The sequence below is a fragment of the Anser cygnoides genome, chromosome 31 (genome assembly GCF_040182565.1).
Source record: "Anser cygnoides isolate HZ-2024a breed goose chromosome 31, Taihu_goose_T2T_genome, whole genome shotgun sequence".
Taxonomy (NCBI): domain Eukaryota; kingdom Metazoa; phylum Chordata; class Aves; order Anseriformes; family Anatidae; genus Anser; species Anser cygnoides.
Window position 1 is genome coordinate 586,850 of NC_089903.1, and position 24,904 is coordinate 611,753.

Sequence of the window (24,904 nt, forward strand, 5' to 3'; positions counted from 1 at the left end):
TCCCGGGCGCTCTTCCCCCCCCACTTAGGGCGGACGCTCTCACCGCGGGGGGGTCCGCGGGGGGGGGGGGGGGGGAGGCGGTGGCGCTCCCGGCGCATGCGCAGTGCGGGCCGCGGGGTTGCAGCAGCCGGAGCGGCGGCGGCAGCAGGCGGCGGTTGGGCTCGCGGACGGGGGGGGTGAGTCCGGCGGGGAGGGGGGGAAAAACCGGGGGGGGTAAAATTTGGGGGGATCGGGAACCGACCCCCCCCCCCCAGCAGGGTGCCGAATGGGCTCGCCCGGCGGGGAGGGGAGGGGGAGCGAGGAAGGAGCGCGCGGGGCCCGCGTGGCGCCTCCCCCCCGTAAGGCGCGGGCTCCCCCCGGGCCCCCTCAGACCGGCGGCGGCGGCCGCCCCGCGAGGGTCGGTCCTGCTGCTCCGCTCCGCTGCTGCTCCGGCAGCTTCTGGGTTTGTACCATAAGCTCAAAACGAAAAAGATTAAAGGAATTCTGGGAAAAGATGTACCTATCCCGCGGACATCCCCACGGGGGCGTTTGCTAGCACATTGGAAGGAGGGAGGTTTTGGTCAAGAACTGCGGAAAGGAAAGCTGATTGATTATCGTAATATTTGGTGGCCCCAGTATAAACTAGAGGACCGAGAAACTTGGCCTGAGAATGGAACATTGCAATATAATACGATTTTACAATTGATGCTATTTTGCAAGCGGGAAGGAAAATATGATGAACTGCCGTACGTGGAATTATTCTTTTATTTGCGCCGAAAGCCTGAATGGCGGCGTGCTTGTGGAATAACGGTGCTTGAGGTTTCAACTGAGGAACGTTGTTGTGCGTGTACTAGGGAGGGACGCCGTATACAGCATCAGGCAATAGAGAATAATAAGTATTATGGGGAAATGAATAATGGAAATATTGATCTGGAAGTTGCGCCGTCGGCTCCGCCGGCAGAGCCGGGACAGGGAGGGAAAAGAGAAAAGGAAGATAGCAGTAGTGATGGAGAATCCCCGACTTTAGCCTCCCCGCGTCACATAGGACCCGGCAACAGCGAAGGGCAGCAGAAACTATAAATGAACAGAGAGGGAAAATAATCGCTCCCCTCAGGCAAGGAGGGGGGACAGAAGGACCGGTATATGTTAAGGTGCCTTTTTCAGCTGGGGACTTAATGACATGGAAACAAGCAGCCGGCGCCTACAGGGAAAACCCAGATAAAGTAGCCGGGGTAATGAAAATGATAATTAAAACCCAAAATCCCGATTGGGATGATCTCCAGGCGATCCTGGATACTTTGATGGACTCGACAGAAAAAGACATGGTATTGCGGGCAGCCAGAGAGAGAGCCCGAGAAGATATACGTAATGGATTAGTGCTTGGAAATCTAGATCAAAACTTCCCCACCGAGGATCCCCAATGGGATTATAACACGGGGGATGGAATAAGGAGGCTGAAGAGATATCAAGATTGGGTACAAGTCGGGGTACAGAATGCCATGCCCCGGACCATAAATTGGTCAAAATTGTATAATGTCAGGCAAGAAAAAGCGGAATCGCCTTCCGCCTTTTTAGAGAGATTGAAAGAAACCGCTAAGAAATATACAGATTTAGACGTAGAGACTGAGCAAGCTAAAGCTCAATTGGCGCTCATTTTCCTGGGACAAGCCCGAGAGGATATTAGGAAGAAATTGCAAAAGTTGGAAGGTGCAGATTTGAGAAATTTGGATAGGCGGTTGGAAATAGCCTGGAAAGCGTATAATAACAGAGAAAAGGAAACGACAAAAAGGCAACAACAGAACTTATTAGCAGTAATTCAAGGGAGAGAACATGCAGGATTAAGGGGCGGGGGAAGAGGTAGAGGAACAGGGAGAGGCTACCCGAGCTCAGGGGGAAACCGGCTGGGTCTTAACCAATGTGCCCATTGTAAGGGGGAGGGTCATTGGAAAAACGAGTGCCCTCTCCGTGGACAGCTGGTCGTTGGGGGGGGAAATTCGTTCCGAAACCGAGAAGCAGCCAAGGCGATGCTTCTGGGGGAATATAGTAGCTGACTAGGAGATCCGGTAGCAGAAACTAAAGAGCCCTTGGTAAAAATTCAAATAGGAAGTAAGGAAGTAAAATTTTTAATTGATACAGGGGCCACATATTCAGTACTCAATAGATTAAGTGGTAAGATAGGGGAAAGGAAAACTACTATTGTAGGTGCCACCGGGAAGGAGGAAATACGGCCGTTCTTACAACCCCTTGATTTACGGTTTGGAGGTAAAGAAATTACGCATGAATTTTTATATGCTATGCTCTTATTGATTTATATGAATTTTTATAAGCTATTAAATCACAGGGCCACAACTAATGAACCTGCCCCTATTTCTCTTTGGTATGACTGCGATCCAATTCATGTATTTTCATCCTTTTATATAAATATCAGTGCTTCTTTCCCCCTAGGTCTTGCTGTGATGGGAAGAAATAGAATTGTCACTTTGAAGAACCAGACATAGGCTATGCTATTTACCTCCTCCTCCCTGCACACCTGCCCTGCTGTAGATTTCTAGAAGCACAAGAGTAAAAAAAAAAAAAAAAAAAAAAACAAAACAAAACAAAGAAAAAAAACATTCAAACCTAAAAAAGCATCTGATTTAAAATAAAATTAATAAGAATCATTTAGGGAATACGAAGTCTTTGATGTACCAGTCCATACTAGAGTAAAGGTATCACTGCTCTCTTGCCAAAAATAATGTAGAGTTGGCTGTCCAGCAGTGATGTAAAGATCCAGTATGAAAACAGTAATTCCCCTTGTCCTTTTTGGCATCAGCCAGAGTAGAAATGGACTGGCTGCAGGAATTGCTAAATTGCTGAGTAACCGATGATGAATAAGTGGCTTTCCCCTTTATTTCAATGGGGGATTAAAATGATTGACGTTGGTGCTGGCAGGTTTCTAGGGGACTCTTGTAGTAATGCTCTACTTCTTGCATTTCCTTCCCTGCAGGTTGCAACCAAACAGATGAATTTGCAGCAGCAGCCCAAGAAAGAAGTGATTATCAATGAAATCCTGGTAATGAGGGAAAACAAAAACCCCAACATCGTCAGCTACTTGGACAGGTACGTCGTGATTTGAAGGGTTCACCGAGGGGCTCTGGAAAACCCACAAAGGGTTCACCGAGGCCTCCTTCCACGTCCTTATTGTGAACTACTGAAGCAAACACTCTTCTGCCCAGCAGCCACCAGTGGCTGAACAAAGTGCTGCACGACAAAGCACTTGCTGTCTGTGCAAAGGCTCTCTCCGCCTGCACGCATCAGGGTTATTTTCTTCAGACAATCAGTTTCAATGAATTTAATTGTTATCACTCCCAAGGCAATCTTCTCATCCCCATTAGAGCTAAAAGGTTAAGCTGCGGGGTCTTGTTGTAGGACAGTTCAGGCTCAGGGGAGAAGAAAAATACTTTCTTGTTCAGTCTTTCAAACACAGAAGATGATATTTGCCTCTCTGCAGTTAAACACATTCATTCCAAGGGGTTTTGGGGAGGTAGCTCGTGACTGTATAATGTAAAGGGGTTCAGATGTGCTGGGGCCTCTGCATTCATACACTAAGAAGACGACTCAAAATTGTACGTTGGTAGTGAAGTCCAAAGAGTGACCTCAAGCCTTCATCCCTGAGGGACTGGGGTATCATGGAAGCTCTGAAAGCCTGCATTTTTTTTTGCCAGAAAGTGAATGTAGAAACCTGGCTTGTGCTGTCAAGCCCCCATTGCAGTGAATCCCAGGGTATGTGTAGGAGCAGTTTGGAGGAGCCAGACCTGCTGGTGGTGGTTGTCCTTTGGCCTGAAGAAGTCTTGCTGTAGGTGGAACTGTGTGAGACACTGCTAAACGCAGCTGCTCTCCATGGAAGAGCAGATCAGACAGGTCCTGAGGCAGCTTTTGAGGAGCCAGAGCACACAGAGGACAGATCTTGTCCACATCACATCATCTCACCGGTCCATCAAGACGTGTTCTCCTCCACTGACCAGTGGAGCAACTGCGAGAGTTCCTCCTTCACCATCCGGGGATGAAAATTGGTGATTATACTTCTTGTAAGCTGGTAATGAGCTGTTACCTCTATCCATAAAAACGAGCTTTTCCTCCAATGGCATCCCCAAATATGCTGCATCTTTTGTAAGAAAGTTACACAGGAGTAGCAGGGGAGAGTCTAGTTGAGCACGGCCTCTGAAGTAGGTGTTTGGATGCACCTTAGGCAAGGACCAAGTCTTCGTAACATTGCTTGCCGAAAAGGGGAGGTTTTGAAAGTGTCTTTTCCCTTCATTTTTCTAAAATGGCTTATTTAAATGTGCCTGGTTTAAGATCTTCAGCAGTAATTCAGTTCTCTGTGAACTGCTCCCGCGGTTACTCATCATGTCCTAGGTGTAGGATTCAATTAAAGGAGGCTGACATGTCAAGTAGCCCTTAAAGGCTGATCTGTATTCTCTGCTGAGCTTATCTTGCCTCAAATCAGCATCATCCTGGAAGGAGAGGGTATTTGTAGCTGGGTCAGAAACACCTTACATTCCTTTATAGTTGGGTTTCAGGAGAACAGCTCCCCTTCCCAGCACATTATTGCCCTAAATCTCTTTGTCCTGCTTTCACACAGTCCCACTGTGTTACAGTCTGCAAGGACCTGATTATAAATTATCATCTCAGTGGAGCACTGATGACTGCTAACAGATGTTTTTTCTCTAAACCCTCACAGGTTTGCACAGCAGCAAGGCATCTGGGCTGGTGAAACTCATCACAAGGCACCTGGGCTGGTGAAACTTGTCACCAGGTTCATCAGTTGTCTGTGACAACCTGAAGCTAGTCTCCAGAAGAGCCACGGACTGGTTTTCCTCATCCTTTACTTGGTGTTCAGGGCATCTCAGGTTGTCCCCTGCCCTGGCTGGGGTTTTTGCTGTCCTTAAGGGACCCTGATCCCCAAGGGCTCCAACCTGCCAGCAGGGAAAGGAACACACCAGCCATAGGGCCACAGCTGGGGATTAAAAATTAACCTAATACAAACCAGAGGTTTTGAATCTCCAAGGCAGTTTTCCATGTTCTGAGACGTGCATTTCTTGCATTTCTTGCAATTACTGTCACTGTGTGCCTTCCTTTGCTCTCTGCTCTGTTTGTTTGTTTGTTTGTTTTGTGTTTTTGGTTTTTTTTGAGACTTTTATTCCCTGAGCTGTCCCCCATGGATGATGTGCCTTTAGTGACAACAAATACATAGAAAAAAAGTAAGGTTGCTGCTCTATTTTTCATGTCATGGCTGCTGGCCCAGGCCATATTCTATCTCTCAGAGTGCAGTCACAAAGTGTGTACCCCAAAATGCTCAACTATCTGTCACCCATGAGGAGGTTTTGACCCTACAAGGCAGTTTTGGTGAGTGCTTGGCCATTTCAGGAATGTATTTACTGTAGCAATAACCGCTTCTCTCCATCCACCTGTCCTGCCTTGCCATTGTGCAGAAAGGCCTAGAGTAAAGTGACTTCCCTATACAAAAATAATTCTAGAAATGCCTCATTTTGTCATTTTGTACCAGGATGCAAATAATCTCTTCTTGCTTTCCCACGTCCTAGCGATGTGTTTGCTTGCAGAAGGTCAGCAGCTGTACCTGCACTGGAGTCACAAGGTGGGGAGAGGGTTTTCTGGTAACCCTAACCATGCTTTAAACCATCAGCCTGTGGTGTTTCCCTGCGTGCAAAACAGCTTAGATCATAGGAGAGAGGGAGGAGGTTAATCTTAGGAGGCTTTAAATATCCATAGTAATGATATCTCCAAGTGAGCTAATCACCCCAAGCTCCCTGTGCAGTCAGATGAGGGAAATGAACCCTCTGAGGATGCAAATCATCCAGCTGGTCATAGACACTTAAATTGAGATGAGATGAATCACACCTAAAGTACCTTTTTTCCCCACTGGCTCTAAAAGGAGCCCGTGGTGACTCACTGAGGTGAGGATGTCTGCATTTAACATGTCTACATGTGGTTGCATGTAGACAAAGGCAAAGTTTCCATGAGGAGCACAGCGTAAGTCCCTGTAGCAGGACCCAACAGCTTTAAAAACAGTGGCCGCTTCCTCTGCAGAACAGAAACCTGGCTTTTCCAAGGCATTCTGGTGCCCCGTGTCTTTTCGTCTTGGGGTGGTTTTGGAAAAGCCACGTGGAGTTTGGAAGGCATAGAAACAACTCCTCAGAGAGCTGTTGCTGCAAAATGATGCTTTAGAAACCACCTTTCTTAAGAACTTCTTGAAAGCCAGGTGAGGCTTTTAAAAAAAAAGCCATGAAGCTTAGGGGAAAGCGTAATAAGATTGCAAATCTTGCAGTGGAGTGGAATAGTTGAATGTCAAAATACTCGATCCTCTGTTTCTTCATTTACACAGTGGAAACGATCAATTTTACTATCAAAAATGGGCTTCCAGAAGATCCAGAAAGCTGTAGAGCAATTTGTGGAAAACACCAACGCTGCATCCCTATGTGGAAGAGATTAGGGACTGATTATTAGGATGCTGATCTGTAGGATCTCCCTGAAGACTGGTTAGGGCCTTGGTCCAATTTCTACTCGTGTTTAGTTCTCAGCAGGCAAATAAGGTTCCAAGAAGAGCCTGCCATCATAACTGCTTGGTACCAACCTGGGCAAGAAGCCACAGCACGGAATGAGCTACCCCTTCACTTTTTTTTAGTTAAAGATTAAATTCTTATTTCTGAACTACAGAAACGTTTGCAGTTGCTGAAGCCTCTTCCAAAGCAACTCAGCATAAGGAAGCTGTGCTGATGTCTCTTTTGGGTTTAACTTGGTGTTTCTGAGTTCAGCCAACTACAGAATTTAACGATAGTTGTTCATCTAGGCTCCATCTGCATCAACAGACAGAGAGAGGCATCCCTTATCATAAAGCAAGTGGAAATGGATCACCTCTGTAAATTCCTCTCTTTCTCCCGTGACTAGAGAGGGAGCCTTGAGGGCTGACTCAGGTTAGGTACTTAACTTGTAAAATCAGTTTTGCCATGCAGAAAATCCAATTTATAGCACTGTGGGTCTGGTTTTAGTCCCATTAGATCTCTTTGTCTATGAAGTGGCACAGCCAAGCTTGTGCATCCCGAATGTATTGAGTCCAAGCTGATTAAAGAAGCCTGTTAGGCAACTAGATTGCACACCCTATGCAGAAATGCCAAAGCTTATTAATGTCCTTTGTATCTCCCCAGATTGGGACTTTTCTTGTCCTGGGCTTCTCTATCACAGCCCTCTTCATATTACCTGTACTCTGGGGAGATCAGTGGAAAACAGTCCGCCTCTCGTTCCAGGTAAGAGGCTTGTTTGAAAGGAGGTTCTTTGAAAAAAACAACTGGTTTCTTGAAGTATTGTGTGGCAATCAGTGGAAAATATTCCATACGTGAAATGGTTTTCACATGGGTTTTCCTGGCAGTCTGTGCAGTTTTGTATAAACTTTTATTAAGACTTAACATTTCCCGTAGGGAGGAAGGAAGCCAAGACCTGAGGTTTGGTATCAAGCTATCTGTTTGATGTAACATGTCTCCTTTGGGGAAGTTGTATCTTTTTTTTCCCTTTTTTTTTGGCAAACTTGTTGTAAGTGCACTGTTGATTAGCAGGTGCTGAGGGCAAGTAAATCAGATCCCTTTGGCTGGTGGGGTTACTGGAGTGAGAATTCAATCCCTACTCAGCTCATGCCAGCTCAGCAGCTTTTAGCATTAGTCCAATTTCAGTCTCCTACAACCCAGAAGAGCTTCATCCCCTGAGGATGGGAATCAGGGCTAATGCACTGGCAAAGGTTAAGAGAAAGTGTCAGCTTCTCCTCCCTTTTGCAGACTCTAGGGGAGGAGGATGGGGAGAAGGAGACACAAAATCTTTTGGGTTTCCCACAGGTGTGGTTTATTTGGGGTGTTCATGCCCTTTGTGATGCTTCAGCTGGCCTCCTGCTGCTGTTCCCAAAGGACACCAGTCTTTAACAAATCCTGTGTCCTCTCCACTAGCCCTGCATAACTATCTCAAATATCCTGGACGTCTCAGGTGGCACCTTTGTTTATGCAACTGCATCCTGCTTCTGGTCAAAAGCAGTTGGGATCAGGTGTCCAGGGCAGACAGTCTCACACACAATGACATCTCTCAATGACTTCTGCTTTTCTTCAACCCTTACATCTTAAGAGAGTTGGCCAAGCGATAGGAAAGGCTGAGGAAATTCGAGTTTGTTGACATTAGATTGATGATTTAGTTGCAGTGGAGATGACTGTTACATGGATAAGATTGGATTGGAGTAGATTGGATTAAAACTGGTGCTCTCTGGAAGGTGTTCACAGGTTATGATGTAGTAGTAAATGTGATTGTTTGCCAAGCCATCCTGGACAAGGACAGACTCGTCCCTTTTGGCTGTTTGAGAGGAAAGGAGAGCTTTATACTGAAGTGAGGAGCACTCCTCAGAGCAGGGAACCAGCCTGGCACATCTCTCTCCCCTGACTCAAGATGAGTTTTGTGGATCCAGCCTGGGTGTGGGAGATAATGAACTGCTGGTGTCCACAGCAGGAGCCCATCTATGAGGGAGGCTGCAGCTGTGTTGGGGCTTGTTTCTGTCTGTATCCACACTTCATCCTTTGAATAAAATCCCTTTTTCTCCTTTCTGATTCAAAATAAAGTTAATAAGAATCATTTAAGGAATAAGAAGTCTTTGATGTACCAGTCCATACTAGAGTAAAGGTATCACTTCTTTCTTGCAAAAAAAATGTAGAGTTGGCTGTCCAGCAGTGATGTAAAGATCCAGTATGAAAACAGTAATTCCCCTTGTCCTTTTTGGCATCAGCCAGAGTAGAAATGGACTGGCTGCAGGAATTGCTAAATTGCTGAGTAACCGATGATGAATAAGTGGCTTTCCCCTTTATTTCAATGGGGGATTAAAATGATTGACGTTGGTGCTGGCAGGTTTCTAGGGGACTCTTGTAGTAATGCTCTACTTCTTGCATTTCCTTCCCTGCAGGTTGCAACCAAACAGATGAATTTGCAGCAGCAGCCCAAGAAAGAAGTGATTATCAATGAAATCCTGGTAATGAGGGAAAACAAAAACCCCAACATCGTCAACTACTTGGACAGGTACGTCGTGATTTGAAGGGTTCACCGAGGGGCTCTGGAAAACACTTCCTTGCCACTGTCTTAAGTGATCCATCTCAGCTCAATGTAGATCTAGGACGATCTTGCATTGCTTAATGGATGTGGCAAGGTTGGGGTGTGGGTCGCTTAGTGGTCTCCATCTATATCCTAGGAGAAACAAGTGTCTGAATTGGTATTAATGGAGTATTTAGGCTCTCTTTAGAGATGCTGACAGCAATGGCATTAGCAGCATGCTGTCAGGACTCCATTTTCCAAGGCGCTCTACCAAATTTCACCCGACAAGCCATTTCCTTCCTGATGCTACAGGAGAAATGGGAATCCCTTGAACTGTGTTATTTGTTTTCCTCTTCCTCTTCTTTCCTCCTCCCTGAGCAATACTAACGTTCTGCTTGCAGAGGAGTAACCCTTCAATGTTCAGATGGTAATCGTGTCCCTGTGGCTGTCCACTGAGGTTTTCTGTGTTGTAGCATAGCAGTGGTAAGGCTGAAGGATGCGTGACACATAACTAAGCGAGGCTGCTTTCTTGTGGGTGTGTGTAAGGGAGGAAAGGAGAGGTGGCACAGAGTGGAATAGTCCTTTGGGAGATAGAGAGAACGGGCTTATTCCTTGCTTGGAGCTGGGTTTTGTGGACCTGGACACATGCTTAGATGCGTTACATCCATGTGGGATGACTCCTTGAATCCCTGCAAGCCTGAATCATTCACCTTATGCTCAAGCTAGTTGCAGTGGAGCTGCAGCAGGGTTTCCAGCCTGCTGCCCTCGTCAGAAACAAGCAGTCTTGATTAACTACAAGTTTGGCTTTTTGTAGGGAAAACTGTGCCTAGATGGGTGAGCTTCAGACTTTAATCTTGGCAGCTCATCTTCTGAAGATGGAACGGAGGGATGTGACCCAGAATGTCTTCTGGGAATCGGAGAGAGAGAATTTGGACACTCGCTTGCTCTGCATGGATATCAAAAGCCTATCAACTGTTGCCTTAACATCTTCCTCTGATGTCCTAGCTAAAAAAAGTACTTCTCATGCTGCAGCATCCACTGTGGTGCTGAATTTATATGGTGCTGTGTTCCGTGTTATAAGTACGGATGTAAAGAGCTGCCTTACCGAAAGGACAAAGCCTGCTGGTGAAATTTTGAGGAAGGGGTGTGTTTGTGCAGGGAAAGTGGTGCTGGGCACTCTTAGAAACAGCAGAAATTACCTGTGCAAAATGAGCAAAGCAGAAAAGAACATTTAAGGATTGCATGTGGGCTGAAAGTGTGTATTTCTCCAGGCTGATCAGAGGCTTTGTTTTGGGAAAACTGTTTGAGATGCATGTTCTTCCTTTAGAGAGAACATCCCCGTGTACATGCACATGCCTTGTCTAGCCAATACATCCCAGCTGTAGGGTAGCTGCACGTCCTGCTGTCTTGTTTAAACTTCCAGCAACAAGAGCCGCTTCTTTTGTCCTCGACTTTCTCTCACTAAGCTTTTTCAGGGGGATTAGCTTTTGTTCGAGTGCAGCAAATGGACAGAACAGCAACGAGGGTGAACGCTGGGGGTTCTTGTGCCTATTGTGGGGCTTTGCAAGCGCAGGATCTTGCTGCTGGGCAGCTGCATCCCTCCTGCCTGCCCTAATGTGCCTGCTGGTTTCCTGAGTGCTGAGTGAAGCTGGTGTTTGAGCGCTGCTTGCTGGCTTCCACCTACTGCTGTCACAGAAGGAAGGATGTGCTGGCCGCTGTGGGACCTGTTTCCTTTTTTGTGGTTCTTTTTTGACAGTGCAGACAGGTACTCCCCCCCTTCTGAGTACCTACTGGAAGCTGCAAGATGCTCACCAGTATAAACCAGCCCTCCCATCCCTCTGCCTCAGCTCCTGGCCTTATGCAAGGGTTTCCAGTGTCTCTTACCTGCCTTTACCTCTCTTACCTACTTCCTAGTAGTTACGAGGTCTTACTAGATGTTAAGAGGTCTGGCTGGCTCACAGGCCCCCAAACACCACCGTGCAAATGGGGCATTTAGGATTCAGGCAGTGCTCTGCTGCCCTGTGTGGCACAAAGGTGTGCTGGGAAGCTTAAGCCCTAAGTCGGCTGTACTTTTATTGCTGAGTGTAGAAGCATGCGTATCTGAAGACAGTGACCCTGCACAGACAAGCAGCCACTTGTGCTGAATTACCTTCTGGTCCTGCCTGTGTTTTTCTCCCGTGTGAAAGAGGCCCTCAGAGACCTGTTTCTAAATGTAGGCACCTAAAGTTAGAGGATGCCCAGCGTGAGGCAGAGCACAGTTCTGCCTCGGGGTTTCTTTTGGAAGAGGAACCCTCGTTAACCTAACAAACCCCACAAATCCTCATTTTAGGTGATAGCCACTGTTACGGAACTGCGCTTCCCAGTAACCCCAACTCCCAGCTTGTATGTGTCGACTTCTTGATGAATTCTCCTGCCAGCAGGCAGAAGCTTGCAATTTGATTCTCTGCCGCCTCTCTCGACTCATCCGTCTGCTCCTTTCCAAACGGGGCAGATAAGCTGTGAAGGTGGGGTTTATGGTTTTCAAGCTGATGGTTCCTTCCTTCGGGAATGTGTCATCCTGATGCATCTGTTGTGAAAGGTTGTGTTGATTTTTTTCTGGATGGGCCCAAGAAGGCAGAAGTGGTTGGTGATGATTTTTTTTTACATGAGTTAATGCTGGTGCCTTCAACCCAGGTCTTCTGCTTCTAGGCATGAGCACACGTGCTCCCAGCAGAGAACAATATCCCAAATGGATGTGAAAAGTCACCCTCATCTCAGCTTTTTCCTATTTATCTTCCTACAGGCTTCCTACAGATGAGATTTTTCAAATGCACGATGCTTAAAAAATGGTGTTCTTGAAAAAGACCTGAAAAGTTGTACGTGGGCAACCACCCAGGACTGTCCGTGTGCCTGGGCAAGGGTAGGCCGTTGCTTCGGGTAGGAGGATGCCAGTGGTGTCAGAACAGCCCACAGCCACCTTTTTCAGTGCAAGAGCCCTTGAAAAATCGTGCTGTGCACCAGCTGTTTAGGGATGCATGCTTGGACCCCGTCCTTTCCTGGTATCTCTTTCCTCTCTCTCCCAGTGTTGGAAGGAATCGTGAGCTTGTCTCTTTCTTAGCCTGGGCCCTTCCCATGGCAGAAGAAATCAGCCTTGCTTTTGTGGGCAGGAAACTTTGAACCTGCTCTTCCATCACCTCAGCCCTGTTTTCTCCTCAGCTTTCTGCACTCACCCTTTGTCTGCTCTTTCAGGTTGTGGTCAGATCCTCCAACACACAGAAGTTGCCATGAGTACCTGGTGCCCCAGTACATTTCAATATTCTGTTCAAGCCTCATGTTTCCCTGCACTTCTAAGATAGCTTTAAAACCCAGTGCGTTCTGACTCAGGAAACGGTGACATGCTCATATTTGCTTGTTCTAAAAGCTGTTTTTGGCACTTCAGCTACCTTGTAGGAGAAGAGCTCTGGGTCGTCACGGAGTACTTGGCAGGAGGCTCCCTAACAGATGTTGTGACAGAGACCTGCATGGACGAAGGACAAATCGCAGCTGTGTGCCGAGAGGTAAAGCTGCACCCACAGCCTGGGCGAGCTGTGAGGAGGAAGGGGACAGGGCTTTCTCTGATGTATTCTGCTGGAGGAGCTGTCTACAGCTTCTCTACTGCTGCAGTCATCTTCTCAGAGGATGGATTTCACTGGGGAGGTGGTGGCATGCTCCTGTTAGCTTTCACCCTAGAGTGAGGACTGCAAAATGGGGCTGGAATCCTTGCGGTTACGCCTGTTTTCTTCAGGGCTAACCTGTCCTCCTGCTGGTCCCAGTGGGGATGTCTCTGTAGCCCTGCACATACTGGATATAGAAAAGGCTCTAAAAAGCTAAGCCCGTGCTACTCAAAATGCACATTGTTAGAGTCCATAGCTGGCTAAATGTACTTAATGCACAGTAAGAACCTCTTCCTTTCTTTTTTCAGTGTCTCCAGGCTCTGGAATTCCTCCACTCGAACCAAGTTATTCACAGAGACATCAAGAGTGACAACATCCTGCTGGGCATGGACGGCTCCGTCAAACTAAGTATGAGGGGAAGAGCGCTGGTGGTGACTTTAGTTATCAACCCAGGCTTCTTCCCTGCTACGGGACAGGCCTGGTGGGGAGATGGGTGCTTGAGATGCTTGGTGCTGTGGTGGTGGAGGGTGTGTAGAAATGCTGCTGTAGGTATTTTTGTGGCATCTGTTTCAATGGAGATTGGCAAGCATAAATCCCTGTGAACTGCTAACAGACGTGCAATGAGATTTGGTGTTCATTTAGCCTTGGGCCATCTGTTTGTGTTGTGTGAAGTAACAGGATTTTAATGCACCTCCAGTCTAGAAAGCTGGGTTTTTAGGTGGAGGGTGACAAGCCTTTCTCCGTTTGTGATCCGTCGAGTCTTGAAAATACTGCAGGTACTTGGGTGATGGAGGTGGGTGGAGGGGAAGTTGCAATCTGTTCAGCTAGAAAGCATTTAATCTTACAAACCCAGTGTGTAGTAGTGTGTAAGCGATTAGAGGTGTCTAATTTCTTATATTAGGAGTGAGTTTCTATAGCTGAGTAATTGGTAACGACAGACACGGAGAAGGCTGAGGTACTCAGCAACTTCTTTGCCTCCGTCTGCGCTGGTAGATGGGCTTCCCAAGTCTTTCATTTCCCTGAACCCGTAGGTGGAGGCTGGGGGAGCAAAGTCCCACCGACTGTAAGTGCAGAGCAGGTTCGAGACCACCTGCTGAATGTAAACAGGTCCAGGTCTATGGGACCTGATGACATGAATCCCAGGGTCCTGAGGGAACTGGCTGATGGGGTTGCCAAGCCTCTCTCCATCACAGTTGAAAAGTCCTGGCAGTCGGGCGATGTCACTGGTGAGTGGAAAAATGGAAACGTCATGCCCCTACTCTTCAACAATCAAAACAAAGAACTGAACAAAGAGCGCTACTCTTCACCAATTAAAACAATTAGGAGACTTTTCTTCTCAGCAAGAGCGGTCAGGCACTGGGACGCGTTGCCCAGGGAGGTGGTGGAGTCCCTGTCCCTGGGGGTGTTCAAGGCAAGGTTGGACGTGGTGCTTGGGGACGTGGTTCCGTGGGTGACATTGTTCGTAGGGGGATGGTTGGACCAGGTGATCTTGGAGGGCTTTTCCAACCTTAATTTTTCTATGATTCTATGATTCTGTGATCTTTTGGAAAGTCAAATGCAAATAAGACAGGGCCAAGCAATTTCCACAGGAAGGCTCTCCAGCTTTCTGTCTTCTCAAAGAAAATAATAAGTACCAAATAGGGAACTTAAATTTATTCTGAACACAGTATTTGCTCTAGAAAGCAAATTGTGTTTGAGAGATGGTACATCTTCTGGGGAAATATTATCTCTGGGACTGAAAATACGACCAGATAATACTGGTGGGTGTGGGTGGAGGGGGGACAGACTGGGCATTGCTTTCTGTTTTCACAGACCCAGGAACAGGCTTGAGAGCATGTGTTACACAGTGTATTACAGCTGCAAAATGCTGCAGTGCCACGTTTCACAGCATCCATGTACAGCTCTTTACTGATCACCAGCCTTCACATCGACAAGTGAGCAGCTCTGTGATGTTGATGGCCTCAGCGAGTCAGATTTAGAAGCTTACTCCTGAACACCTTGTTAACCACAAAACCAGGCCTCCTTTGCAGCAGCAATGTAGCAGGCAGTGCAACAGGCTAGCTTGTACCACAGCTGTGGCATCAGTACGTGTTGTTTTTGGAGAAACCTGCTGATTTCTAACTTTTTCTTCCCTCCTGCTTTGCTTTTCCAGCTGACTTTGGCTTCTGCGCCGAGATCGCTCCCGAACAGAGCAAGCGCAGCACCGTGGTGGGGACCCCGTACTGGATGGCGCCTGAAGTGGTGACACGAAAAGCCTCCGGGCCCAAAGTGGACATCTGGTCACTGGGGATAATGGCCATCGAGATGATCGAAGGAGAACCCCCCTACCTCAATGAAAACCCCCTGAGAGTAAGCGAGTGCCTTTTTTTGCCCTCAGGCCTTCGCTGAGCCTGCTGGTTAACCTAGGCTCTGGAGGAGGCAGGTGAACCTCCGCTGTGGTTTCATCACATGCAGCTACACGTCTCCTTGGATGCTGTAGTGAGAAGATTGTGGTCATTTAAGTTAGAAGCCATGGCTGGTTCTGGGTGGCAGAGGGCACAGGCTCTTCCTGTTGCAGACCTTCAGGTAGGGTCTGAGTTAATCCTGTGGTGCATCCATAATTCCCCCCCTTCTGGAGAGGCTGACAGGGGCACCTTCTGGCCCCAGAGTGCCTGGCTTCTTAAATCCTTGTGAGTGGGGAAGAGAGCTGTCCTTGAATTCGAAGAATACCACATTACTCTTTTACAAACAGGGCTTTTTCTTGCTGGTGCATTGTTCTTCTTGGCATGCTCCCAGTAAAGCTCCAGGTTTAACAAGCCTTTAGTCAGGCTTTGCCCCTGCTGGTGTCTCTCCCTTCGTATTCTTTAATGAAAGGGGAAATTCTGTCAGTTTGTAAGAATGCGGCTGTTCTTGGTGTAAGCCAGTTTTATGGCTTTTTTTCCTAAGCTAAACAGGACGAAGGGATCTAGAACAGTTCTGTTTAACTTGTTTCCGCCTCTTTGACTGGAGGTGATTTTGGGAGAGAAGTGCAGCAGTGAAGAAATGCGAAAGGAAAATGTTGGTGTGGAGTTAAATGAGGATGGCTAAGCAACGGGGTGCTTTGCTCTCATTTAACTTAACTTGTTGCAGTTCCCAGGCTATCAGACCTCTACCTTGAGATGTGATGAGCGATGAGCTCAAAAGGCCTCTGCCAGATGTCTGTTTCCTTTTAAAAGGCATCTAGCGATTTTCTTTTAAGAATAAAATTTTGCAGTGGATGAATTCTGAATTTCCTGATTCTTAGAAAATTCTTCATTCGCAAGCAGCAGCAAAACGACTCCACTCGTTTCTGTAGGGTGTTAAGTGCTGCTTGAGAACCTACTGGCCATCTTTTGTAAGGGACCAACTGCATCTTTAGAGTATTGACTTTTGAGGCCTTGTGCAATTGGGCAAAGTATCGAGAGAACAAAGCCTCCTGATTATTCAGGGGTACCTTCCCATGAGGATATAGTTATTGCAGGAGTCGAGCACTGGCAGAGCTGTGCCAGCCAACTTCCCTATGTAAACACAGTCTGGACTGCTGGTTTTGTCCTCTTAATCCCTTGAGAGGGCTGCAGGATCCAAACCCAGATTACGAGGGTAAAGCAAGAAAGGATTGGATCCCATCCACATAAAAATAAGGCCGGCAGCTCTTCTCTTTGCTGAAACTTAAGCATTTCTTCGTCACCCTGATAAGGGTTTTTGTTTTGGTTTTGTTTTTCCCCATTGAACTGTGGGGAGGGAGAGGAAAAATGGGTGCCTCTGTGAACCGCAGCTGGAGTCTGACCTTCGTAACCTCCTGTTTCTTTGGTGCTTGCTTTGCTTTAGGCCCTGTATCTCATTGCTACTAACGGGACTCCGGAACTGCAGAATCCAGAAAAGCTTTCACCCATATTCCGAGACTTCTTAAATCGCTGTCTTGAAATGGACGTGGAAAAAAGAGGTTCTGCAAAAGAGCTGCTCCAGGTAAGTGCTGGGGAACAGGACGGAATTAAGCATTCTAGAGTGAGAATAGGCACGCGGAGAAATGTCATTTGGGGTCTTAAATACTGCGTCATCTGAAGTCACAAGCACAGCAGAGATGATTTACCATGAAGAAACGAACAAAAAAACCCAAAACGAACCAACCAAAAAACCCCAAATCCATACCGAAGCGTTTACAGAGTACTTTCCTTTTTGTGCTGTACTTGCTACTGGCAGCAGCTGTGCAGCGTGTTCTGTAACCAACCTCAAATAATTGCCGTGCCCCGAGCCTGCCAACTGCTGAGCCCCTTAATTCCCGTGGCTTCTGCACGCAGCTCACCCTAACATCTGGCTGTGGTGTTGCGGTCTGGCCATGCTTGTTCCCATTTGGATAACAGGAGGGCTTCCAGCTATCGAATGCTCTGGTTGTCTCCCTTCTGGGGGAGAGTTCCCAAAGCTTTTTGGAAGGGGCACGTCTTGCACTAACTGCAGCAGTTTGGCGTGAACACATTTTGCCAGATACAGCTCTTCCTGCAGAGGTGATGGAACCAAGCTTGTGAGAAATCCTCAGTTATTTCACTGAAAACCTGGTGTCTTTGTCTGGACTCCTGGTGAAAGTGAAGGACGAAGCTGCCAGGCTTTTTACCAACACAGATGAGGAGTGTTCATGTGTTTCCTTTTGTCAAACCTCCCACGGGGGTGGAAAATGTGCTTCAGCTCTTTGTAAAATAAATCTGTGATGATGGGGCCCTCAGACCTCACCTGTGAGACAGTTGTCTCTTTTTTGGTGTTCCTTTCTTTCCTTTAGTTTGTTTACTGGGTTCAGCTTTGGGAGTGCTGCTGCCTTTCTGAGACTCTAAAGAAGCATTAATCAGCGGCAGAAAGAATGGCAGTAGATGAAAGCTGACTTTTTCTCCTGGACTTGCCAGCTCCAGAGTATCAGAGAGCAGCAGTGCTGTGTCCCTTGGGGCAGGAGAACATTGGGACTGCAGCATTTCTGCCTGCCTTTACCTTTTGGCCTCGGATTTTTCCACCTCTGAAGTGTGTTCAGATTGGGTGGTTGATCCCTTCTGGTGCTCAGAAATCCTGGGGGACTTAATTATTTTGGGTTTTCAGAACAGCTTGTGGGCTTCAGGCCTTCACTCGTCTGATTAGCTGTCTTGTGTCAGTCTCTGTCCTCAAGCTAGACTTCCTCTGCGAGGCTGGAGTATTGCAAGCTTTCCACTTAACCCTGAACACAGGGAAAACTCCTTCCTCTGTTCCAGATGTTGTGTTTTAAACCTTGCCCCCGAAACAAACTCCACATGTCCTGCAAGAAGCACTTTGTGACACCACCTACTGCTTGTTGCATGCTGGATAATCCATATTGTTTAACAGAACAGAGCACCTGGTATAGGAGATGGCCTGACTGGTCCTGTTGTGAATTCCCTGCTGTGCTCCTCAGTCCCAGCTGTTCTGAAAATTTCTAATAGCTTTAGAAGGCCAAGGCAATGTTTTCAGCAGATGTGGTAACAGGAAAGAAAAATGGAGAGATGATTGCTTCAGGAAGCCCTGTGCAATGTTTTGGAACTGCACAGGTTGCTTTTACTTACACCTCCCTTCCACAAAGAATTTCCCTGCAGATTTTGCATGAATTTATTTCCTGGGAGAACTTGCTTGGTCTTGGGAGTGTATAAACTTTGGAGAAATTAGGATGTGTTGGGTGCAAAGCTCTTTATCAGTTCAGGTGAGGCCCAAAAGTCACGGTGAACTTTCTTGCTCATCGTGTCTTTTTTGTTTCACCTGCTTGGAGGTTGTTGGAGTTCATACAGGTCTAGGTCCTGATATTTTGTGTAAACACCAGGCTTTTGGGACGTGTTCTGAGAAATGTAACCTTTTTTTTTCCTTTTTCCTCTTCCTAGCACCAGTTCCTGAAAATTGCAAAGCCTCTTTCTAGTCTCACTCCTCTGATTATTGCTGCTAAAGAAGCAGCAAAGAACAGCCATTAAAGCGGGGGAGCCAGCACAGCCGTCGTGTCAAGCCTTTTAGATGTTCCCTACAGAAACCGAATTACCTGTCCCTGTCCCCTCCTGCTCCTCCTTCACAGGGGTGTTCTTAGAACTTTGATCTGCCTTGAAGGGTAGCAGATGTATCGTTTGCTGAATGTGGGAGGGCACGCAACAGGTACGCTGCTGATCTTGCGTAGTGAACTGTCTTTCCATCCTCCTTGATGGGCACGGTAGGGGAAGGGTATATTTTATGGCTGGGAAGATCTTCTGAGAACATCTGAACCTGACCTACCCGTAGCAAAGCCAGTTTGTTCTTGTATTTCTTACTGTGTTTATTTTTAAAGATAATGTGGAGCCTTTAGACCATGTTTATCTTAATAAATTAAATCTTCTGCTGGCTGGACTCTTCCTGCTTCTGCCAAGCTGCTCTTCCAGCACTGAGGCTGCTCTCTGCTTCGGATGACTTGAGGAGGGAAGGAAGCAGGCAGCAGCAATCGGAACAGCTAAAACAACTGGAAGGGGAACGAGGGCAGGACCATGCAGCCCTCCGGCAGCACCGCTGGATGCTTCCAGGGAGCAAAGAGAAAGCCTGTGTGTGCTTCTTGCAGCTGTTGGACAACTCGTGATCTTTTTGCCAAATTGTGTGAATCAAGGTCCTTCCCCGCACACTTTAGTTTCAACTCAAGTAATCAAACAGCTTTCAAAGAGTTCTGATATTCTAGAAAAATCACAGGAAAAATCAACTGGGATTTCTTTTAGGGTTATTTTATTAGTGCTGTCAGGCTTCGTGGAGACCTGCCCTGTGAGAGAAAGCAAACAGAACAATTGCTCTTATGAAGATAAGGTCTGCCTGCAAGATGATGTTGAAAACTCTTGCTTCTTAGACCAAGGCCAACAGAAAACAACCTGATCACGGACAGTGTTTTCTTGGAAGCATAGGGGCATTCATTTTTTTGTTGTTTTGAAATGAGCGAGTGAACTGATATCTTTATGCTACTGACTCCTTTGGTTGCTAATGATGCGTAAAACAACAGCAACCCTGGAACTACTAGAGAGATTGGGTGTAAACACTGGCGTCGTGTTGAACTGTATCCTGATTTTTAATAAAAGGACTGCCGCATTTCTTAACTCGGGACTGAGGGAGGGTTGGAGAATTCACTGTCACCAGACGATTCTGTCGGATGGGATGGGTTTTCATGTTATCGTCACTGGGTGCTTACAAGTGATGCATTAAGTGATACAAGCTTCTGTGGTCCTGTGGGATAGCGAGTGGCTCTGAAGAGGAGTAACTGCACACAGAGGGAACGGATAAAAGATCTTGCTTTCTCTGTACGTATCGCTTTGGTCATTTCCAGGGTGAGTTTAATCCAGTTCTCCTCTCCCCAAAGCACTTGTGTTGCACAGAAACTCATTCCTGCTTCTTGCTGAGACCTGCTGCTGGATCAGTCCTTTCCTCCCTGCCCTGGGCTTGTGATTGAAACATATACATATATTTGTCTTTTTTGGTGTCTTCTCCCATCCTTCAGGCTACAGGGTGGCCACTGTCTGACGTGAGGCTGTAACGTCTGAAGTCCATTGCCAAATCTTCTGCCTTCCTCCCCTTGTGTACATTCTTCATCTTCATGTAATATGGAGAGTTTCCCCTCGCAAGATGAGTTCCTTGGGCAGAGCAGCAAAGCTGCCAGCCCTGGGGGGAACCTGATCTCTTGATGAGCTCCTCTGCTCGGGGCTGGGGTGGAGATCGGGAAAGGGAAGGCCACTACCCTCGGATAATTCTCTTTGGTGAGGACTTTGGTTTTATTTTCTGTGCAAGTCTCAAATGCCATGCGTGGGGTAGATGGGAAGGAATGATGGGCTAGATCTCACTAGGTCTAAAATCTAATGTGGCTCTGGTCTTACTGACCCATCAATTGCCTTTTTTTGACAGCACAGGATTAAACCTGATCCATGAATGTACTGAGTGTTGCTGACTTCCCTTCGCCTTCCCTTCGCGCTCCATCCTTGGCACCGCTTTGAGATGGGAGTGGTAATGCAGATGTGCCCTACCTGCGAGCAAATCCGTCAGCTTATTTTTCTGCAGGAGGAAAAATGGTAAAAAGGGTGACTTGTGTTTAAGTTACTCTCCTGGATTCTCTGTTGCCTATTGGAAAGCAATCTGCAGGAGTGACTATTTCTCCATATCCTTAAGCTCATGATGTGCTTCTGTCTCATTGACTTCAACTGTGAATTGGTCCTTACTGGTTTGGTAAGGACTGAGAGCTGTGCACTGGGAAGCTGTAAGACAGCGGCTGTAGCCCTGTCACCTTCTCCTGTTTTTATTTTACCATCCTGCGATGCGAAAGAAGTTGACTTGCTACTGTGTGCCTAGCCCCAGTTCCAAGTTAACAGACGCATCGTGTTTTCATGGTCTCAGAAATCTTAAATAAAAAGATAAATAAAAGAATGTAGTTAGTTTAGGAGAATGAGATGCATTTTTTTGTCCAGAGATAGATCCTTTTCTCTACTCTTAGGTTCATCTGGGCATCGCTCAGCTCCAGCACTGGTGGCAGCTGCTGCATAGCCTTTTACAGCACTTTCTGGTCACTACAGAGAGCTGTTAGCACAAGTGTCTGACATAATAATTCCTTTTTTTTTTCTGAGAACATCTTTTCTGCTGGGATTTGAACACAACTTCCAACTAAAGAACTGATTTGGTAGCATTTTAAAATATATTTTAATATACCTACATATTTAATATACCTATTTAATAATATACCTACATTTTAATATACCTATTTAATATATCTACAGTGACTGTAGACATGTCATCGGTTTTATTTTATTTTTTACCTGCCTATGATGCGAAAGAGTTTGACTTGCTACTTTGTACCTAGCCCCAATTCCAAGTTAACAGACACATCATGTTTTCACGTTCTCAGAAATCTTAAAAACATAAATAAAATTTAGTTAGCTTAGGAGAATGAGGTATATATTTTTTTCTGAGAGATGGATCCTTTTCTCTACTCTTAGGTTCATCTGGGCATCGCCCAGCTTCAGCACTGGTGGCAGCTTTTGGATAGCCTCTTCCAGCACTTTCTGGTCACTACAGAGAGCTGTTAGCACAAGTGTCTGACTTAAAAATTTTCCTCTGTGGCCAAGAAGAATGGTACGTATCTGAACGCCTTTCTTAATTACGAGCTTACAGATTCCCCAGCATCTTTCGTATGGGAGCTGTCAAAGGTGAAGGCTGAATCTGTTTGTCTCCCTAGCATAAAATACGGAGACTTTTCAATGGCTTATTTTGACAGTAATAGAGAACATGTGGATGTATTTTGGGGTTGTAAACACACTGGATTGAGCGTAAAGATAATGTCCTAGGGCGGATCTCATGGTTTGCTGCTAATGACAGCCCTCAGAATCAAGGCTGGGGTCTTGGAGAAGCAGGGAGCTGCCGCTGGTGGTGGCAGAACAGCGATGCCGGCGGGGGCTGGATGGAAACTTGCAGCCGAAATGGATGCCCCCAGGAAAGGGGTGGGAGGGCAACAGAGGATGGTGTTGCTCTGAGGAAGAAGATGGGTGCTGGGGTAGGTGGAAGCAAAAGGTAAAAGCTCAGTTTCCCACCTGCTGAGGGAATTTGGAGGGTGCTGGAGCAGCCTGCGCTGGATTGAGGCATCCTGTTTGGGAGCAGAAAGGAGCGGGGGGCTCCTGTGCAATGAAGGGGTGCTCAGAGTGAGGTCTGAGGCTTATGTCTTTGAGGAACAACCCATGCTAAGTGAGCTGGAGCTAATCTGACCTGCTGCCAGGTGTCTGTGTGTCTTGTCCTGCTGGGAAATTGCAAGGGCCTTTTCTGTTTTAAAATCAGCTGGAAAACGTGTTTCTCTTTCTTTGTACTGCCTTGGTGTAACTCTCCGGTAGTGCCCGGTTTGTTGGGGTCAGCTCAGCCATTTAGAAAGCAAAACTGAAACCTTAAATAAAACCTGAATGAATGACCTGCTTCTCCTCCCCTTTGTTTCAATGAGGCTTGCAGAAATGAATGGGGGGGTGCTTGAAGGAGTTGTGTTTCTCTGATCTGTTTTAATTAGATCTTACTTGATAGAGCAAAGTGACTTTACGCTGAAAGCTGATGCAGAAAGTGTGATTTCTACTGCTTATTTTAACCTGTTTGGAAGTCATTAATGCTCTGAGAAAGACCAGTCTGGAAGCAGGATGTAGAGCCCTCTTTTTGGGCCTCTTCCAGAGAGAGAGGGGCTTGTGGATTCGGTCCGCAGACCCCTTCAGGTTACGTACCCGAGAACATTGGCCAAAGCTGTCAGGTACCTACCCTGAAGCGATCTGAGGAGAGGATCCCAAACTAAATCTGTATGTGGAGGTAGCCACAAAGCTCTGGCCAACAAGATCCGCCAGCTGTGTGGCATCCAGGGCAGCATTCGTAGCACAGACGGTTTGTATGTGGTCTTGGACACTGGCTACATGTGTCTTTATGGTGTCTGGGAGACCACCTGCCTGCGACCATAGAGACGCGGTCCTCCCGGCCTGCTAGAGCGGCCCCCCGCGGTCCGCCAGAATCCCAGCGTCCCTTGCGCGCTCCCGCCCGGCCTCAGCGGCTTCCGGCGGCGGCAGAGCAGGGGCGGCGGGAGCAGCGAGGCGGCGGTAGCCGCGGCGTAGCGCGGGCAGGGCCAGAAGGTGCAGACGGTGATGGTGCAGCCCATCGTAGCCTTCCTGCGGCCGGGGGGCGACGGGGGAGCGGGTGGGGGGCGGCCCGGGCCTCAGGGGTCTCGGCCCGGGCCTTGAGGCCTTGTTCCGGGCCTGGAGCTCTTGTCCCCGTGCTGAGCCCTTCACGCAGCGCCGCAGAACCTCATCTTCTGCTACCTGCAGAGCGTGAGTAGCGCAGGGAGAGGACGGGGAGGGGATGGGGATGGGGATTTGGGGGAGGGGTGGGGGGAGCGGGGAGGGTCCGGGGATCCCCCTCGCTGAGTTTTCGGCTCTCACCGGTTGCTCGGGGCAGGTTTGTGGGGAATGGAGAGCTGTGCGGCGTGCTGGTGGGTACAAGGAGCTGCTGCGCAGCGCGGCGTTGCCCCCTCGTGTTAACGGGAGTGGGATCGTGCAGCCGGGCGTGCAGGAGTGTTCCCTTGTGACTGGAAACGTGTTCTTCAGCAAACGTGTAGTATTCACCCGGTCCTATAACACTCTAAAATGTCAGACTGTTAATTGAAAGTGCCCCTGAGAGTTGCTCCTTGGAGTGTTTGGGAGCTCTAGCGGCTATGGTTAGCGGGTATTTCTGAACACATGAGAGAGAACAGAACTACTCGCGGTGTTTGTGTGCCTATTTACTCTCCTCCTTCATTCTGCAGAGGTCGAGGATCCAGGTGTGGCTTTCCGAGCAAGTGAACATGTGGATAGAAGGCTGCATCATCGTGAGTATCAGCACGACCCCGCGTTACGTCGTTAGTTTGTTTTCCCTCATTCACAATCCTATTTTTTCTTGTCAAGAGAAGCTAGCACAAGGGAAAAAAAAAATCGCTAACAATTAGTCTTCATTGTCCAGCCTGGGTCAGCAAAGCTGACGATGGTTTGTGTTGTTGCTGAACTAATTGCCACTGTTGCTGATTTCTAGGGCTTTGACGAGTACATGAATTTGGTGCTGGACGACGCAGAGGAGATTCACTCCAAGACAAAATCAAGGAAACAGCTGGGTGTGTCGTGTGTCTGTGCAACCCGAGCGACGCGCGGTCTGAAACCTGCCTGGGTGAGCCTTCTAGGTAGCAGCACTGAGAGGTACCAACCGTGATGGGCAAAACCCTGCTCAACCACAGGAAATACTTTCTGAAAACGCGAGATTATTCTCAGGTTCTGGGCTCTCTCTAATCCCCTCTTTCCCTTCTCTGTGCTGCAGGCCGGCTCATGTTAAAAGGGGACAACATCACTCTTCTACAGAGCGTTTCTAACTAGAATTTGCCATCCTTAGAACAAAGGTGGCTGCCGTGCTGCGGAGTGACTGAGTGCCAGGGGAACGCGGCCCGCTGGTAGATAGGAAGTTATTTGTAACTGGGGTTGCATGCTGAGGTCAAAAGTCCTTCCTTTGTGGACTTCCTTTTCTTTTTGCTGTGGATCTGATAAGTTTCGCTAACGGTATGTGCTTTCTCGAACATTACATCTGCATTATGCGGCCAGGGTGGACTCGTTCAGGGCACGGAAGCCCCACACGGTCCTTGAGCTAGCAGGGTGCTAAGGAGGGTGTTGGAGATTTTGCATACAATT

General features: G+C 47.6%; 1 protein-coding gene across 9 annotated transcripts; it reads left to right on the forward strand.

Moving 5' to 3' along the window:
* Nucleotides 1-59: 59 nt before the first annotated feature.
* LOC125181871 (serine/threonine-protein kinase PAK 1-like) lies at nt 60-22,635 on the forward strand. 9 transcript variants are annotated; one of them, XM_066985221.1, is made up of 11 exons: nt 60-176; nt 2,966-5,614; nt 7,182-7,280; nt 8,963-9,075; nt 12,506-12,623; nt 13,028-13,127; nt 14,872-15,068; nt 16,545-16,682; nt 18,581-20,449; nt 20,595-20,758; nt 21,677-22,635. In XM_066985221.1, the coding sequence occupies exons 2-9, from the start codon at nt 5,498-5,500 to the stop codon at nt 18,665-18,667; spliced, it is 969 nt and encodes a 322-aa protein (XP_066841322.1). In that variant the 5' UTR covers nt 60-176; nt 2,966-5,497; the 3' UTR covers nt 18,668-20,449; nt 20,595-20,758; nt 21,677-22,635. The 9 variants fall into 9 exon arrangements, with proteins under 9 accessions (XP_066841322.1, XP_066841323.1, XP_066841321.1 ...); XM_066985222.1 differs by having other exon boundaries at nt 20,600-20,758; XM_066985220.1 differs by having other exon boundaries at nt 18,581-19,996.
* Nucleotides 22,636-24,904: the final 2,269 nt, after the last annotated feature.